The 17,314-nt window shown below is 40.8% G+C and overlaps 1 protein-coding gene and 1 long non-coding RNA gene across 3 annotated transcripts; one reads left to right on the top strand and one right to left on the bottom strand.

The window, feature by feature from the left end:
• Positions 1 to 589: 589 nt before the first annotated feature.
• On the bottom strand, positions 590 to 5,395 carry LOC109490412. The gene is made up of 4 exons (XR_004624816.1): positions 4,492 to 5,395; positions 3,637 to 3,770; positions 3,476 to 3,532; positions 590 to 3,078 (listed from the first exon to the last, which is right to left on the bottom strand). It is a non-coding gene; the product is annotated as an uncharacterized LOC109490412 (long non-coding RNA).
• A 128-nt stretch (positions 5,396 to 5,523) lies between these two features.
• On the top strand, positions 5,524 to 16,250 carry C4H2orf49 (chromosome 4 C2orf49 homolog). Of its 2 annotated transcripts, XM_011231123.3 has the most exons (5): positions 5,524 to 5,698; positions 7,854 to 8,020; positions 11,461 to 11,587; positions 11,714 to 11,836; positions 13,891 to 16,250. In XM_011231123.3, exons 1-5 carry the CDS (start codon positions 5,600 to 5,602, stop codon positions 13,945 to 13,947), a joined length of 573 nt encoding a protein of 190 aa, XP_011229425.1. In that variant the 5' UTR covers positions 5,524 to 5,599; the 3' UTR covers positions 13,948 to 16,250. The 2 variants fall into 2 exon arrangements, with proteins under 2 accessions (XP_011229425.1, XP_002913546.1); XM_002913500.4 differs by having other exon boundaries at positions 11,461 to 11,836.
• The last annotated feature ends 1,064 nt before the right edge of the window (positions 16,251 to 17,314 follow it).

The following is a 17,314-nucleotide window of genomic DNA, read 5'->3' as shown; positions in this document are numbered from 1 at the left end:
GAGAGGTCATCAGCTAATCACTGACCCAGCTGGGCCTAGAATTTGTGCTTTTCCATTTTAGTGCCCTACTGTATCATCATATGGAGAGTTCTGCAAAACTGGTTGCAGAGGTGACCATCTTCTGAATGCTGGACAATGATCTTATAGCAATGATTTCATTTAAGCCTTGCCATATCCTTCTGAAGTGGGCACTACTAATGTCTCCATTTTATAGGTGAGTTCATTGAGGCAAAGTCCCAAAGACTTGTCCCAGATTCCATAGTGGTAAGAATGGAGCAGGAAAGGGACACCTAGGTGGCTCAGTTGGTTAAGCGTCTGCCTTTGGCTCGAGTCGTGATCCTAGAGTCCTGGGATTGAGTCCCACAGCAGGTTCCTTGCTCCGCGGGGAGCCTGCTTCTCCCTCTTCCTCTGCTGCTCCCCTGGCTTGTGTGCACGCTCGTGTGCTCTCTCTCTCCCTCTCTCTGACAAATAAATAAATAAATAAATAATCTTAAAAAAAAAAAAAGAATGGAGCGGGAAAAAGAATCCAGAATTCAACAACACAGTGAATTTTTTTATAAAGTTAAATTCTATTGATTGGGTAGTTGATGGAGCATTTGTGTTCTTCTTTAAACAATCTAGAAGTCGAAATGTGTATTAACAAAAAAGAGGGGAAAAAAGATAATTCAGAAATAATTATTTCCTTTGCAAAAGGATTTCCCATAGGATTATTAAATGGTAAGTTCAACATGTGCACAGGATTCCACCCAGAAACATTTGTTCTTCCTGGAACTTTCTGAGAAGTCTATTTCACATATGACACACACTTGGATGACACACACTTGTATTTACATCAGGCTAATTCTAAATTCCTCATGTTGTTTTGATTGGTCACAGTGAAGAAGAAATATCAAAGTCATGTGTTTTTCAAAAGAATTTTCAATTTCATTTATGAATATTTAGTAAATATCCCTTGGGCCCATACTGAACATGCTAAGAGTATTTTATAGAATGTGCAAAAGATGAGTTCTAACAGATGAATGATGATTAGGAGTTGAATAGATACAAGTGAATCCTTTCATAGTTGTTAGCCATTCCCCAAACTTAACATCCTCTACTTACACCTGCTCATACTTCTGGATTCCTCACTTCCTCACGGGCTATAAGCTCCCGAGGGTAAGTGTGTCTACCATGTTCTTGCTGTGTCTATCTGAATGTAGGAAGCTCGTAACCAATTTTGAAAAATCCTGATGCTCAATATTAATAAACTAGGTTATCTTTAAAAGAGGCTTTTAGTGCTAACATTCTGCTACTCTCATTTATAAGCAGTCTTGTTAAGAGTACACCTCTTGAATGTTTGGGTATCATGGTGATAAGCAGAGAAAGGTTACATTTATTTTTTTAAGCAAACTTAGGTCTACATTCCATGTTTTAAGAGCTTTTGTGTGTATTAGCTCATTTAAGGATATATGTACATATATTCATATACCTGTAATCTTAAATTCAGTAAAATAAACTTTTTGAACTATTGCTCAAGTCAACTATTTCTTGAGCTACTCCCGTGTCCCAGGTACTATGGCAGAGGCTGCCAGGAATCCTGAAATGAGGAAGACATAGCCCCCTCCCTCAAGCAACTTAATTTTGTACAGTGGTTTATAAAGTATGGTCGATAATCAACAGTATCAACATCACCTCAGAACCTGCAAATGCAAATTCCCATGTGCCTACTCCAAACTTTCTAAATCAGAAACTGTGGGTTGGGGCCTAGCAAAGAGGTTTTCATAAGCTCTCCAGGTGACTCTAATACTCAATTTTGAGAACCCCTGATTTAGTGGAATATGTGGAAGAGAGACCTACCTAATCATATCCTAAGGCAAAAAATAATGTGTTCTAAAAGTTTGGTCACAGGAGAGCTCAGTTAGGAAGTGCCTGAGAATCAGGAAAGGTTTGCTCATACTCATTCGGCACAGGCTATTGGTCTTATACTGGGTTCCAGGCACTGTGCTGCGTACTGAGAACCCAAAGACAAAACACTGTTCCAAGGAGCTCATGAAGGACCTATGGGATGAGTAGTTGAAGTCTGCGAATGCATCTTTATTACGATCTGATTGTAAAAGGAATAAGAAATGACAATAAAAAATAAAACCATCAATTATTATTGTGGTACTGAAAGTAGTTATTTAAAACTCAAAGCAGAAGTGTGGTTCTAAACACCTAAAAACACAGGTCAAAAATGTGAAGTACTCTTTAAACTATTATATTCACTTTGAAGCTCCTTAATTTTATTTATGCTCAAATATATTTTTGACAACTAATATTAAAGTATTTGTAACCTAAGTATCTTAAATATTGCACTACCAAGAAGAAGAATCAACACCCAAAGTTTTCAGTGCATATTTTGTTCATGACTCTTTCATTCAATATTTACTGAGTACCTACTAAGTACTAGCATCATGTGTGCTACTGAACAAGTGGGAGATTTAAAGGAAATATATGGACCCTGTCCTACAGGAACACATAACCTAGTGAGGTGATGATGCCAGGCATGGCAGTGTTTGTTGGTGTCCCTCAGTTTGTTTTTGTCAATTATAGGCACCAAATAAAAATGTTAAAAAAATGAAACCTCATGATCTTTGAGTAAAGGAAAATCTTATAACATTGAACATAAAAACTGTTGGTTATGATAGAATACTCACAGATAACAGCATAGCAGGAATGAGCTTCGGTCTACAAACTCAAATGTGTAACAAACAGAATTTTTTCTGTAACTGAGTTTTTTTTTTCAAGCCCCCACTCAGCTGCAGTGACAATAATCTTATCAACGGAGGCCCTCTCTCTTCCCCAGGGCTGTGTTAATCAGGTCAGGGAATTACTGAAAGTGCCAAGATAGGAAGCAGATGTCAGGTCCCAGCATCACTGGTCCCCACAGGGATTTGGAGATGTTCTTTGTCCACTCTGGAGTTTGATTTTCAGTCTCATGGTTTTGGTGCTGACTGGCCTGGTCCTTCCAATCAAGGCGACTGCTTAGCTTGAGGGTCGGGGAATGTCTGTGGCTTTCTTGCCCTGTGATGTGGCAGAAATCTCTTCGAGGTGGCCCTTCTGCCAAGACGTATTTGAAACATTACCTCAGAACTTGTTACAAATGCAAATTCCCCCCACCCCAACTTCCTACACCAGAGACTCTGATTAAAGCACAGTCACCTGACCACAAATTCTCTCAGGCTCCACTCTTCCAGGCTTTGCCCAGGATGGAGTGGGGGCAGGCTTTACCAAATAGTCTTGCTTTCCTGTGGGGAGTGTTAGAATCCCATTCTACTTCCTCCCCTCTGAATCTTGATGTTTTTTCCTGCCCCAGGGGACACACCCTGTAGAGACTTTTGGTTTAGAGGCAACTGGAATTATCTTAATGGGTTTAGTTTTAAAGCAGAGAACACTTCTGGGAAATTAAGAAAAACAGAAAGGAAGAGAGAGAGAGAGAGAAAAGAACAGATCTTACCTGCCATAAAACATTTTTGCTGATAAAAAGCTTGAGGCTTTAGGTTAGGTGATTGGTCTAGAAAACCACAGGGTAGAAGAGCACAGCAAGGCTGTATAATCATATTTTCAGACTCTTAATCTCAACTTTTTCCCCACCCACACCACCATCCTGCCACTTACTTTCTTTGATGACAGTCAATAGGCTACAACAAATCTCCAGGTAGTGGCAACAGAAGAGGCACTTTACATACTCTAGCTCCAACCTCACAGCATTGTGGGGTGGCCTTACAATATCCATTTCACCGGTAAGGACACTGCAATGGGAATACAGAAAATATTTGTCCTAGGTGAATGCTGGAGCCAGGATCAGAATCCAAGTCTGGGCCACTCCAAAGCCTGCCCTTTTGCCAGTTCTCTATACTGTTTCATAATTATGGTCGAATACTTTCTAAAAACCAGCTACCAGTTAATAAGCACCGGCTCTGTGCCAAGTGTGTTATATAATCTGTACTCCTTTGATAATTCTTCACAGATGTTAGCACAGCAATTTTTTTCTGATAAGACTGAGGCTGAGAGACTTAAGTAACTCACCCAAGGCCTCGTTTTGCAGCAGAACAAAATTTGAACTAACGTCTAGTTTTCAAGGCCAGGCTCCTTCCAAGACAAATGCTTTTGCCATTAAAACGACATGCCTTCTGGAGAGGAAGTGAGGATAATATCAGTCACACTAATTTCACTATTGTTATGAAAATGTAATCAGATTTTGGAGGAAAAAAACCCCCATGATCCTAATACCATGAAGTTAATGCACTTAACTCCGAATTAGAACATCCAAATACCTGCCTCAGCTCAGGTCTAAAACTCTGTTCTATTTTGGGTGAGTCATTTAAATGTCTTTCAGGTCAGCTTCCTCAACACTAAAATGAAAGAACTGGTCTAACTTAAGGTTTTGCCCAGTTCTGAAATTCAATTTCTAGATAAACTATCATATACATAAATGGTTAAGAAAAATTGCAAAACATTTCTCAGCTTTACCTTATCTTTTTGATTTAGGATCTCACTTATTTTCCAATTCCTCTTCAAGGATTATCTTTAAGCATCCTCAGAGCTGTTCACATGTTTTACTGCAATAACTTCCAAGAAGATGATACATCATAGTTTGCAAACAGAAAGCACTTAGAACATGCCTGCAAGTTTTAAATGTGTCTAAAATTTGGGATGTATATCTCTTCCACAAAAGATGAAAGAGAAGTAGAAGAGATTCCTTGATGAATTATCAGGGATTAGATCATCCCTGAAACCTACAAGAATTTGTTTAAAACTGTTATTCATAGTAGTTATAACTGCAGAGAGAACGTACTTGAGTGCCAGTCTTGCTACTTCCTCATTCTCTGATCTTCAGCAAATTGCCCTGTGCCTCAGTCTCCTCACTGGAATGTAAGCATTCTCGTAACATATACCTCACAACGCTGTTCTGAGGAGCAAGAGTTTTCATATTAAATCCAGTACCTGACACATCGTTCATGTCTAACAAATATCTGGCTGTTTCACTGGCGAATTTGGTATTTTCATACATGAGCAGGTTAATTCGGAGTATTATTTCAGGGAATACTTGAGCGCCTACTATGTGTGAGGCCATGGGGTTACAAGGAATTAAAGCGTCTGGCCTAAAATCATCATCATCTTGAAGGAGGATTAGGAAACAAAGAAGCCGGTTTAAAAAAGAAAACTAAGACAATTTCAGAAGCGACCAGTGCCATATATACGGTAACGGACGTCTGGCTACCCCGCCTCTTTCCCGTGAGACTGCCCTTGGAATCCCTTTGGCATTGGCCACTGGACGTCACACGAAGTGCGACCAATCGTGGCCCGCTTCGGGAACTTAGTTTTTCTTCTCTCTTCTTGCAAGACGTCAAATGCCAATCGTTTTCTCTGCAGACATCCCTTCCACTTCTTTCGGGACCGGAAGTCTCCCCTCAGCAAGATCTATCCCAGCATCCCGGCGCGCCACCAGAGAGGCGGAGCGGGACGCCTGGCGCACCAAGAGTGACGTCACACCCAAGGCCCCGCCTGCGCGTCACTTCCGGGACGCTCCCTTCGTGGAGCCTTGTGGGTAGCCGGCCGGGGTCTCCTGGCGACGACGATGGCGGGGGATGTGGGCGGTCGCAGCTGCACGGATTCGGAGCTGCTGCTGCATCCGGAGCTGCTGTCCCAGGAGTTCCTTCTCCTCACCCTGGAGCAGGTCGGGCGCGCCGGGGCGGGTGGGCCTTTTTGGGAGAGGGGTTCGGACTTGAGCTGGTCCCAAGTAATCCTCAGTGGCAAGCGGACACACCCGCCGCCGTCGCTCCTCCCGCCCGGTTTGTGTCCCTCTCCACTCCACACGGAACGACCAGGTCTCCCCACGCCCCTATCCGGGAACGAGACGTCCTTAGAATATCAGGAATTCCTGGGAATTAGGACATATCCTTTTGGGTCTTTGATGGCCCCAACAGAGGAGTCTTGGCGACCCCCGCGGCCTATATGTGAGCAAGGGCCGGGGGGAAAAACGTAGTAGAAATGAAGGGTAGTAATCAGGGACTGTCAGGGCTGGAAAGCATCGTAGAAATCGCCCTTTGTTCATATTCTCACCTCGTTTAAAGATGAAACTCAGTCTCAGAGAAGTGAAGTGTCTTATTTAAGGTCACACCATCGCTAAATGGTGCAGGCAGGAGAAGTCAGGACTCCAGGCTCTCAATGCAGCATTTCCTCTTTTCGAGCTAATGTGGCCTCAGATAATCAACAAAAAATAAGACAAAAGAAGTGGTGAATTTGGTTTAAAGTGGTAGAGAATTACTGAAAGTTTCCTTGTGGTTTTAAGTAGCATGTTTTGTTGCTTTCCCTGTGTTTTCCCCTCAGTACTCTTTCTCTAATTTCCTTAAGCCCTATTAAGTAGTTTTTCTGACATCAGTTACTTTTCACCTGTGGTTCTCAAACTTTTTAGGTACATCAGACTCACCTCCAGGGCTTGTTAAAACACAGATTACCGGGCTCCATCCCCAGAGTGTCGGATTCAGTAGGTCCAGGGTGTGGCCTGAAAATAGGCATTTTCAGCAAGTTCTTGCTGCTAGTCCAGGGATCATAGCTTGGGAACCATCACCCTGGAGCAGTGCTTCCCAAACCAAGATGCCTATGAATTCTCTGGGAATGTTATCCAGGGGACTCTCACAGGGTTTTTCCATGTCTCTGAGTGAATAGAGGGTGAAAACTGATAACAAAGGGTGGTCAGGTATAAGAGAGAAAAGTAACATTTGTACTTTTAAAATTTTGAAGAAAAAAGTAATTGGGGTCAATTTATCAGAGGACATAGATTAGGCTTGATTTGCTAGTTACGCTGAACACATATGTTTCCAAGCCTTTCTGAACTGCAGATGAAGAGTCCGTGATCTTATTTCCATTCTCATTTTCCTTCCTAAATCCAGACTCTTTATCTGTAACTACTCCTTTTCCTTATGCCTCATGTTTTCCGTGATGTTGAGAGCAAAATGGAACGTGAGGGAGAATGAGGTAATTTAGACACAGATGGTAGGACAGTGACTGGAAGCTATTTGAAAGGACTGGTAAAAACATGAGGGGCAGGTTGTAATGATTCATTGTTACCAGTACAGTCATCAGGTAGGGAACTGCAGTGCCCATCTGTAGGGCCATTTGAAATCTTGGTAGTTGACTTCGATTTAAGACACATTATTAGAGAAACATGGGAAACAATATTCAGGGTGAGACCTCTAGCCCACTACTTTGATCACGATAGTCACACTCTGGATAATTTTTTGACATGTAGTAATTGTTATTGTTGTTGGCCTTTTTTTTTGGTCTGGTTTCCCCAGGCAGTCTCCCATTTTCAGTTTACTTCATGGATTAAGATGATGCTACTGGAAATGGTCTCCATGCCCGGTTAGTGACTGACCAGTTGTGGACTGCAGTCCTTGTCACACTGAGATCATATGACCATTGTCTTTTAAAATGAGGCTGATCCTAATTTGCAGAGGTTAACTTCTGTAATACTGCTTCCTACAGTACTATGTAGGACGGCAGTCCTTTTAAGTCCCTTTATGACTTAAATAACAAACTCAGATTTAAATAACAAATTCTGTAATTATAGTAAATACACAATAATTGTATAAGCATAGAATTATAAATGTAAATTATGAGTTAAGTTAAATTTTATATATTGTAAATTATAAGTAAATAAAATAAGTTATAATTATTAAATTGTATAGTGGTAAATTATAAAATATACAATTATTAAACTTTGTAATTATTAAATTTGTTACTTAAGCAGGAATGTTCTACCCTGTTGGTAGGTAGTAATTAACATGAAGGATGTTATTGTGAAATTACTTTTGTTTCCATTTCCACAGAAGAACATAGCTGTTGAAAATGACATAAGAATAAACAAAGACAATCTCACTGATCTTTATGTTCAGCACGCAATACCGTTGCCTCAAAGAGATTTGCCAAAGAATAGGTGGGGGAAAATGATGGAAAAGAAAAGAGAGCAACATGAGATGAAAAATGAGCCTAAAAGGTACTTTTTAGCGGTTCTGGTTTTTATCTTTCGTGACTTAACAATTTTGCTTTTCTTTTTTTTTCTCCAGGTAAACTTAGGTAAGAAAAATTCATTTACTCAATAACTATTTATTGAGCACCAGGCACTGTGCTTATAGCATGAATAAAACTGACAGAATTCCCTGCTCATATTTTAATTGGGAGAAACATAATTTAAAAAGCTAGGTAAGATACATGGTATGTTACATAGTGATAAGTATAAATGCTTATAAAAGTAAAGTAAAAGTAAAACGGAGAGAGACTGCCATTTTAGGTAAAGTGGCCAGGAACAACCTCACTGAGAAACGGCATTTCAGTACAGAAACCTGTAGGTGATGGAGAGCAAGCTAGCATTCCAGACAGAATACAAGAGCCTGGGTCAGGAATGTGCCCATCATAAACTCAGAACAATAAGGAGGCCGTCAAGGCCAAAGTGGAGAGAGTCAAGGGGAGAGTGGAGAAAAGAGGTTTAATTGGAGGTGAGTAGGGGAGATTGTTGTTAGATCGCGTAAAATGCGATCATTGTAAGTCGTTGTAAGAACTTGTAAGTCATTGTAAGAACTTGGGCTGTGCTCTGAGATAAGAAGCCATTGGAAGATTTTGAGCAGAGTGATGACATCATCTGACGTGCATTTTAACAGCATCACTCTGGCTGCTGTACTGAGAAGTGATTTAAGGTGGGGGGAGGGGAACAGGGAAATCAATCAGGAGGCTGTACTGTGATCCAGGTGATAGATGGTGGTGACTTTGACTGAAGTAGTGAGCTTGGTAAGAAGTTGTTGGGAGTCTGGGCGCCTGGGTAGCGCAGTTGTTAAGCATCTGCCTTTGGCTCAGGGCGTGATCCCCATGTTCCCGATCGAGTCCCACATCGGGCTCCTCTGCTGGGAGCCTGCTTCTTCCCCTCCCGCTCCCCTGCTGTGTTCTCTCTCTCGCTGTCTGTCACATAAATAAATAAAATCTTTAAAAAAAAAAAAGAAAGAAGTTGTTGGAGTCTGGATGTATTTGGGAGATAGAGCCAACAAGATTTGCTGAATTGTGAGGAAAAAAGTGGGTTCGAGACCTTAAGGTTTTTGAATAACAAAGAAATGAAGGAACTGTCAAATAGCTTCAGGGACACTGAGGTTTTTAAATTTCAGGAAATTTTTCATAAAACCACAAGCAAATGAATTTCCTTTTTAAAAGAAGGTTATGTTTCTTTAACAATGATAGATGATTTAATGAGAACAAAGCATCCTAAGATCCCTGAGTGAGCTAGTTGTTTCTTTTCCTGTGTCTGTTTTATCACAGGTGGGTGCTATTGGTTAATTACTGAATTTGTTTTTGTAGCCTTCTGTTTGTAAGGTACTGTCATCAGGAGCACAGCGGTGATTGTGGGGGAAGGTGGAATGAAGCCAGAGTGCTGGCTCTGGGTTGATGAGGGGTGTTAATCTCTAGTTACAGAGAAGAGCTCATTATTGAGAGGGAGAGTATCCCCCAAGTATGAAAACAGTTGAAGAATATAACCTGTGTGCTCATAGTTTTTTGGAAAATAGTCTTTCTTTTGATCAGGAGCACATCCAGTTGAGATCGAGCATCATTTTAGCTTGATGGTTATGTATTGGTACAGGCTCCGTATTTAGTGTCAGCTTTTATATGTCCGTGGGTTATGCCAAATACACCTTTAGTTTACTTTTGTTGATTCATTCTTTTAAAAAGATTTATTTTAGAGGCGGAGCTTGAGTGAGTGGGGGGAGGGGCAGAGGGAGAGAGAGAGAGAATCCTGAAGCAGACCCTGAGCTGAGTGAGGAGCCCAGAGCCCGATGCGCTCCATCCCAGGACCCTGAGATCATGACCTGAGCCAAAATCAAGAGTTGGCTGCTTAACCAACTGTGCCACCCAGGCACCCCTTACTTTTGTTGATTCTTAATAAGAAAGTATTTTCTTCTTGATCTGCACATTCAGGCACATTGTCCTAAGCAAAGCTTCAGTACTGTTACTTCATATGACAATCCCTTTAAGCGCCTCAGTATCCTATTGGAGAGGATTTGTGACCTTTTTTTTTTTTTTTAAAGATTTTATGTGTTTATTTGACAGCACAAGCAGGGGGAGCAGCAGGCAAAGGGAGAGGGAGAAGCAGAGTCCCCACTGAGCAGAGAGGGGCTTGATCCCAGAACCCTGGGATCATGACCCAAGCTGAAGGCAGATGCGTAACCATCTGAGCCACTGAGGTGCCCTGGATTCATGACTTTTTTAAAAGAATCACAAATTTGACTCTTGAATCAAAACATTAAAGCTGGAAGGATTTAAGAGATCGTCAGGTATTGCTGAATTGCTTACTTTTCTGGAGGAACTGAGCTCCAGAGAAGTGGTGTGATGTGCCCCAGCTCACACAGAGCTCGGCGCAGATCAACAGTACAGTGCTTCTCGAACTTCATCGTGCCCCCGAGATCTTAGGTTGAACTCTCACAAGCTGATGAGCCCTGCTCTCTCTGATGAGCCCTGTGTTTCCCTTCCGCAGCAGCAGTGTGTATGTAGGGAACTCTTTTTATCTTCTACCAGATGATGTTCAGTGGTGACTTAAGAATTGTTGAGTTTGGCCAGTCACCCAGGATCTGATTAAAATGCAGAATCTGAATCAGTACAGGTTGAAGCCCCAGATTCTGCATTTCTCAACAGGCTCCCAAGGTGATGATTATGCTACTGGTCCCTCGACCACACTTTGAGTGGCAAGGCTGAAGTATTCTAATAACTGCTCAAGTTCTTGTTACATGTTTAATTAAAAGGTTCCCCCCCCCATAAATCTGTTGTTTCACTTGAGGTATAATGAATAGTGGACAAATGAATGCTTTTATTATTTATCTTTATGATTCAGAGTGGAAATTAGGTTTTCAGAAGCTAAACATGAAGACTTGCCAGATTATAAAATTAACATTACACAAACGTTGTAGTTAGAATTTAGAGAGTGCCTTGGCTTTAGAGACCATTGATAAATAGAATAGAATGTTCTCATTTTTTGTAGACTGTAACTGTGATAGTCTTGTTACAGTTGTGTAGTTCATCATCCTTTTTAAATAATAACTGATAACCCCGTCAATTAAATGGGGTGATTTTTAAAACTTAAAATTTTTTTTAGTTACTAGGAAATCTTGTTTTAAGTTCTGGGGTTAATTGGTTGGTTGATGTTTTAAAAATAATCTATTTTGTGTGTACATTAAAGCTAACTTAAGTTTCTTGTCAATAAATATTTTACACTTTAAAGCATTAGAAAATTGTCATTTCATTTAGGGTGAACATAGACAATTTCATTCCCAGTAGTCCTACTTACAATAGATCAAGTCTTACCAGTAATTGTTTTCTGGTCACTGTTTTAGCTTTGAGTTTCTGCGGACTGGTTTGCCATTGCAGATCATATTTTTCAAGAATACATCTCTTTGATTTCAGGACTAGCACTGTAGATGGGTTAAGGAAAAGACCCCTCATTGTGTTTGATGGAAGTTCAACAAGTACAAGCATCAAAGTGAGAAAGACAGAGAATGGAGATAATGACCGGCTCAGGCCTCCCCCTCAGGCAAGCTTTACCAGTAATGCCTTTCGAAAATTGTCAAATTCCTCTTCAAGTGTTTCACCCCTAATTCTGTCTTCCAATTTGCCTATGAACAATAAAATGGAACACAATAATAATGACACTAAACAGAACCATGACTTAACGCATAGGAAAAGTCCTTTGGGTCCTGTGAAGTCCCCACCTTTGTCCCCTGTTGGAGCTACTCCCGTGAAGTTAAAGCGAGCGGCCCCTAAAGAAGAAGCTGAGGCTGTGGTAAGTGCGGGGTGGCTTCTGTGCTGGTAAGCGAGAGGGATGAAATCTCTGAGCGGGGAGGCCTGGAGGCCTTGTGGTGCCGGAGTGGGCCAGCCGGGCCACAGGCAGCTCTTGAACTCTTATGGGTCCTCTCTCGTGTTGACTCCTGGAATTAGAAAATCCATGATGATAAACTAATGTTATTTCAAGTCCACTCAATTTATTTCTGCTTAAAATATCTTAGGCACTTTTCCTAGACTTTTCTCATCTTGATCCTTTAACCATTTTTGGAACTAAAAGAGAAAAATATTCCTTTGTTAGTAAAGCTCAGAATGTTAAGCAATTTGTCCAGCGTTACATATTTATTAAGTAGCGTTTGAGAGCTTGACCTTCAGTCTGTCTGTTTTACACTTACCTTAAAACCACACTAGAGTGTTCAGGATTTATCACAGACCTCCCCTTCCCCTCAAATTTAACTATCCTTGGAGGGATAGGGGAAGTTTGGGGAGCATACTGTGTTGGACTGTATTATAGTTAAGCATTTGGATGCTTGGATTTCATATACTGCAAATGGTACTGATAGGCGATATACTTAGAGTTTATTTAAAGTTTAATTTATGAAATGGTATATATACACACACATAAACATACTTGATTCTTCCCTAGGCTCCTCAGAAAATGCTTTTACTTTTAAACATCCAGCAGTTCTATAGGTTTTATTCCTTGTCTTAGTCTCTTTGGGCTGCTATACCAAAAAATAATACTGACTGGATGACTTACACAACAGACATGCATTTCTCACAGTTCTGGAGGCTTAGAAGTCCAGAATCAAGATGCTGGCAGGTTCAGTGTCTGGTGAGGGCCCACTTCCTGGTTCATACTTGGCTGCTTCCCACTGTGGTCTCACAGGGGCAAGTAAGCTCTCTGAGGTCTCTTTTCTAAGGGCCCATTCATGAGAGTGCCTCCCTTGTGATTTAAGCACCTCCCAAAGACCCCACCCCCAATACCATCACGTTGGGGATTGGGTTTCAACATATGAATTTTGAGGGGACACACGCATTCAGTCTATAGTATTCCTATGTTATACTCTGACTTTATTATCCTCTTCGAATTGTGTGTCAAAGGGATCAAAACTCAGAGTAGTTCAAACATTCTAAAATAGTAGCAGAAAGAAGACTACTTACTGTAAATCCGACCAGCACTGGGTTCTTCCATTAGTTTATTCTTTCAGCTACCCAGTGACATAGCACAGTTCTTTTTCTCGTTTCACAGATGAGGAAATAGAAGCTCTGATAGTTTAAATAAACTTGTCCAGGGTTTCAGAGTTAGTAAGTGGCCAGGCTGCAGTTTGAATAGAGACCTGTTTGGCCTCAGCGCACGAACTTCTAATGACACCAAGCTGCCGCTCTACTTATTTCAGTCACTTTGTGGGAAGGAGGAGGAGGCTGTCAGATAAGAGTGGGGAGGGGGGGAAAAAGTAGGAAGGATAATCTCGACCTCAAATATTATAATAAAAGAGTTAGCCTTGAGGATCTTTTTTTCGGCCTCTTAAAACACATCTTTCTACTCAGAAAAATTTTACTCTTTGAGATGTGATTTTATTTTTATTTTTAAGTTTACTAGTATTAAGATCTTGGACTGTGAGGTTGAGGAAGGCGATGGGGTAGGCAGGGAAGAAGCAGGTCTGGAGTCCTCAGTGGTTTTCGATTCTGAATGCACCTTAGGATTACCCAGAGGAGTTTCCAGAAAACCCAGACAGAAGTCAGACCCTCATCCCCACCACCTTGCGTGGATTCTGACTTCATTGGTTCTGGGATAAGACCCAGGTCTGGGCATGTTTGTAAGTGCTCTGGGTGATTCTACTGTGCAACCTTTTGAGAATCACAGCTGGAAAAAAAGGGTGGCAGGCGAGACTTGCTTTTTTCCCTAATCTCCTAAAATCTTCTCCCACCAGATGGCAGCAGTGATCTACCGTTTGTATATTAGTAGTGAGCTTCGGTGGTTTAAAGCACTTATTTCAAGCTATCCTCTGACATTTCTGCAAGTATAAACTGGTTTCTGTTCATGTTTTTCAGAATAACCTGAAGCCCCCAGAAGCAAAAAGGAAGATACAACATGTTACATGGCCCTGAAGGAAAGTTTCCAAAAATGTAAATATAACTGTAACTGTAGTTTTTCAAGCAAGTTCACATATATTGACAGTATTTACAGAGATCCTGATTATTGTGAAATTTTCTTAAGAGGTTTAAAATTAGGTTTGAAAAAAATAGTTTTTCCTTTCCCCTCCTCCCCCCCTCTTTAAAAAAATTTTTGCCTTTTGTGCCCTTATTAGGAAAGAATTTCTTTTTAAACAAATGACTTAGTGTAAGTCATTTATATTGATCCTAGTCAATCATTAGCTGCCAATCTGATAAGCATCTGATGAATTTTAGGAGTTTTCATTACTGTTTCAGTGTTTGGGTAAACTTGAGATTTTGTTTAAACTCAAAATATTTTAGAAGTTCACAATTTTTATTTCTTTTCCCTAGCAAAAGAATTTAACAGTTTATCCCAATATTTTAGTAAATACTGCCAAACTCCTTCTCAAGGTTCACCAAGAAAAGCATATTTGTAGTGCTGCCAATAAACTATTCAGAATATACGGATGAAATTGCTGTTCTTTAAGTGCTTACATTGCTTTTTCCCATAAAAATCAAAAGGGAAATCAGTGCTTGCTGTTGCTCCTTCCCTTGAAGTCATAACAGCATTGGTATATTAGGAGTTGACTGGTCAGTCTCACAGCTGGTCCACCCTTTAAGATGTCCTTGTCATGCAGCGGTCCTCACTGTTTTCATGAGCAGTCTGTGATCTCACTCTGGGAGCTCAGGTGTCACTCCTTCCTAGGAGCTTCATCCTTTCAAAAAGAAGCCGACTTTAAAATCTTCAGGTGACATAGTCACGTTCGAGGTGGTACCTGATGGCAGGAGGTGTAGAGACTAGGAGGAGGGGATGGAATTCCAGCACTTCAGAGAGTCCAGGAGGGACAGCGCTGAGGGGGAAGCCTAGCATGATCTGGAGTAGGCAGAAGAGAGGGTGCGGAAGCCGGCAGCCACCGCAGAGTGACGGCGTAGAGGCGTAGAGGACGCGTACCAGGCGGACGAGGCTCCCTGCTGCGGTAACGGGCAGCTTCCCAGGGGGCTGCCATGCACACGTTACCCACTGAGGTTTTGTGTTCATGTTATAGCAATGTTACCATCCCAGTCGTACAATGGAGATCGGTGGGAACATAGGGTGTTCCTTATAGCCACATGCTCTCCTGTCCACTTTTTTGCCTTGTATTTCTAACCAAGTGCAGAGGATACTTTATACTTTTTTCTTTTTATGACTGATCTTCAAATTGGGGTTCACCTTTTCATTAACTTTTTACAGCAGTCTCATTCCTCTTTTGATTTGTTGAAACAAGTATTTTAGTTCAGCTATTAAATAGCCTTACAAAAAATTCATTCGGCCTGGCAGGTAAGTACCGTACTAAAACTTGAACCCTACAGTTTTTAGCCATTCTGCCTTTATTCAGACTATAAATCTGTACAAATAAGATGAAATTGATACATACTATGTGTTGCATAAATTATTGACATTATGCCAAATGAGTGAATATATAGTTATCTGCAGGGCTGATAATGTGTAATATTATTGAAGGACAACTGTAACCCTTTACATAGCCGTATGTTAAGGAAGATTTTAAAAGTACAGATTTTAGGGTAGAATGACAAATTATATTTGATAATTCAGTTGTCCCTTCTGCTTTCATCTGCATTCTCTCTTAGTTAAGAGAGAGTTAGCCATTTGACAGTTTTAAGTCAGTGGAAACTTATTTTTAGTTACTCAAAATTAATTTTTAATTTGTATATTTAACTTACAGAGTAGGTTGGTAATAACAGCTGAACTGTGTAACGTTGTTGCTTCAAATTGAAGTTTATATTATGAACCTTCAGAATCAGTGCTCATATAGCAGCATATTATTGAGCTATTTTGAGTTTGAAATGTGGAGAAGTGCTAAACCACGTACTGTGTATTACATAATACCAACATCTTAGAGTGCTCTTGCCTTGTCAAGGTGTATAGATACAGCTTGTCTTGCAATGTCTTCCTCCGTGTCATGAAGCCTCCTGAATGAGAATCTGAAGAAGTGTCGGGAATCGTAGGTTTTGAAGGGTTGCTTTGGTGTGCTTTCAAGTTTAGAAGGACCTATTTGAATGGCAAACAACTTTGGCATACCCTTGACTCACTCACGTGGGTTAATGTTGCTGTTGATTTCATATTCCAACAGAGCCACCCTTTTTTATTATTGGGGTAGGCAACCGAATGGTCGAGTCCGTGAGTGGCTTCTGAGGTGTAGTTACGGGCACTTTACCACTGCCTGCCGTTGGCAGGTGGTCTTGTTCTTTTCTTCCCCTCCTTCTTTGTCCCCCGTTTTCTTTTTTCTTATTTCCCTTTCCCATATTTTAACTTCTTTTGCTTCCATTCTCCATCTTCCCTTCTGCAGACCCTAAGTGTCAGGCTTAGGTTTGCACATCATAATGCATTCATTGAGGAGTTAAGACAGGCTGACCCCCGATCCTCTTACATTTGAGGGATCATAGACTGCTGCGTGAATTCTGGAACTCTCAAGCCCCTGCAGCAAGGGCCCTAAATTGCTTCCCAGTGGCTGTAAAGGCAGTACAGTTTACCAAAATAGCTTTATTAATCTTGACAGCTACCAGGCACTTTGGAAAGTTGGTTCAACTACTACTATGAGGCCATAATATTTTTGCTAGTATTAAAATCCTTCAGAATTGTAATTATTATTCAAAGTAATATTTTGGTTGACTTAAGTTTTGAGAGAGGATTCAAAAACTGAGACTCACTCAATAGCAATGACCTTTTTTAAAACTTAAATCAAGTAAAACTGCCAGTAGATTAAATCATATGTATGTAAGAGCTTCCTCTATTTACTACTGTGCCACTTCAGTAATTTTTAGAGGCTACAAAATGGTCAAAATGTTTTTAAGTGTGCTCTTTTATTAAATGCTTGTGCAGGTTTTGTAATTCAGTACAGAAAGTTTAACCTTGTAATGTACATTTTTGTATGTAAAAGGTCTTTTAAGTAGCCTTATCCTTATTTAAATAAACTGAATAAAATTATTGAGTAGGTCTGTCATTCATAAAAAAATAAAGTGGAAAACCATTCTGTAAGGACTTGATCTCTTTTTATTTGATCAGACTGTATGGTGGGAAAGTTATGCTTTATAGTCCAGCCTTCTGTACCAGGATTGATTGGGATCGGGCATCATGCCAGTCCGGCCACGTCCCAGGGCCCGTGCTGTGAAGCAGTGATGGGCTAGAGTGGCCCGGTGTCGGGATAGCCTGATGCCGCTGGGGCTGCCAAGCTGACTGCCACTGCGCTTTGACGGATGGAAACAAGTCCCTTGAACCTTAGCCCGAGGGAGCTTTCTTACAAACTTGGAGCAAATGAGAAGT

Source organism: Ailuropoda melanoleuca, chromosome 4, assembly GCF_002007445.2.
Source record: "Ailuropoda melanoleuca isolate Jingjing chromosome 4, ASM200744v2, whole genome shotgun sequence".
Taxonomy (NCBI): Eukaryota; Metazoa; Chordata; class Mammalia; order Carnivora; family Ursidae; genus Ailuropoda; species Ailuropoda melanoleuca.
This window is presented reverse-complemented; position numbering and strand designations above follow the sequence as displayed.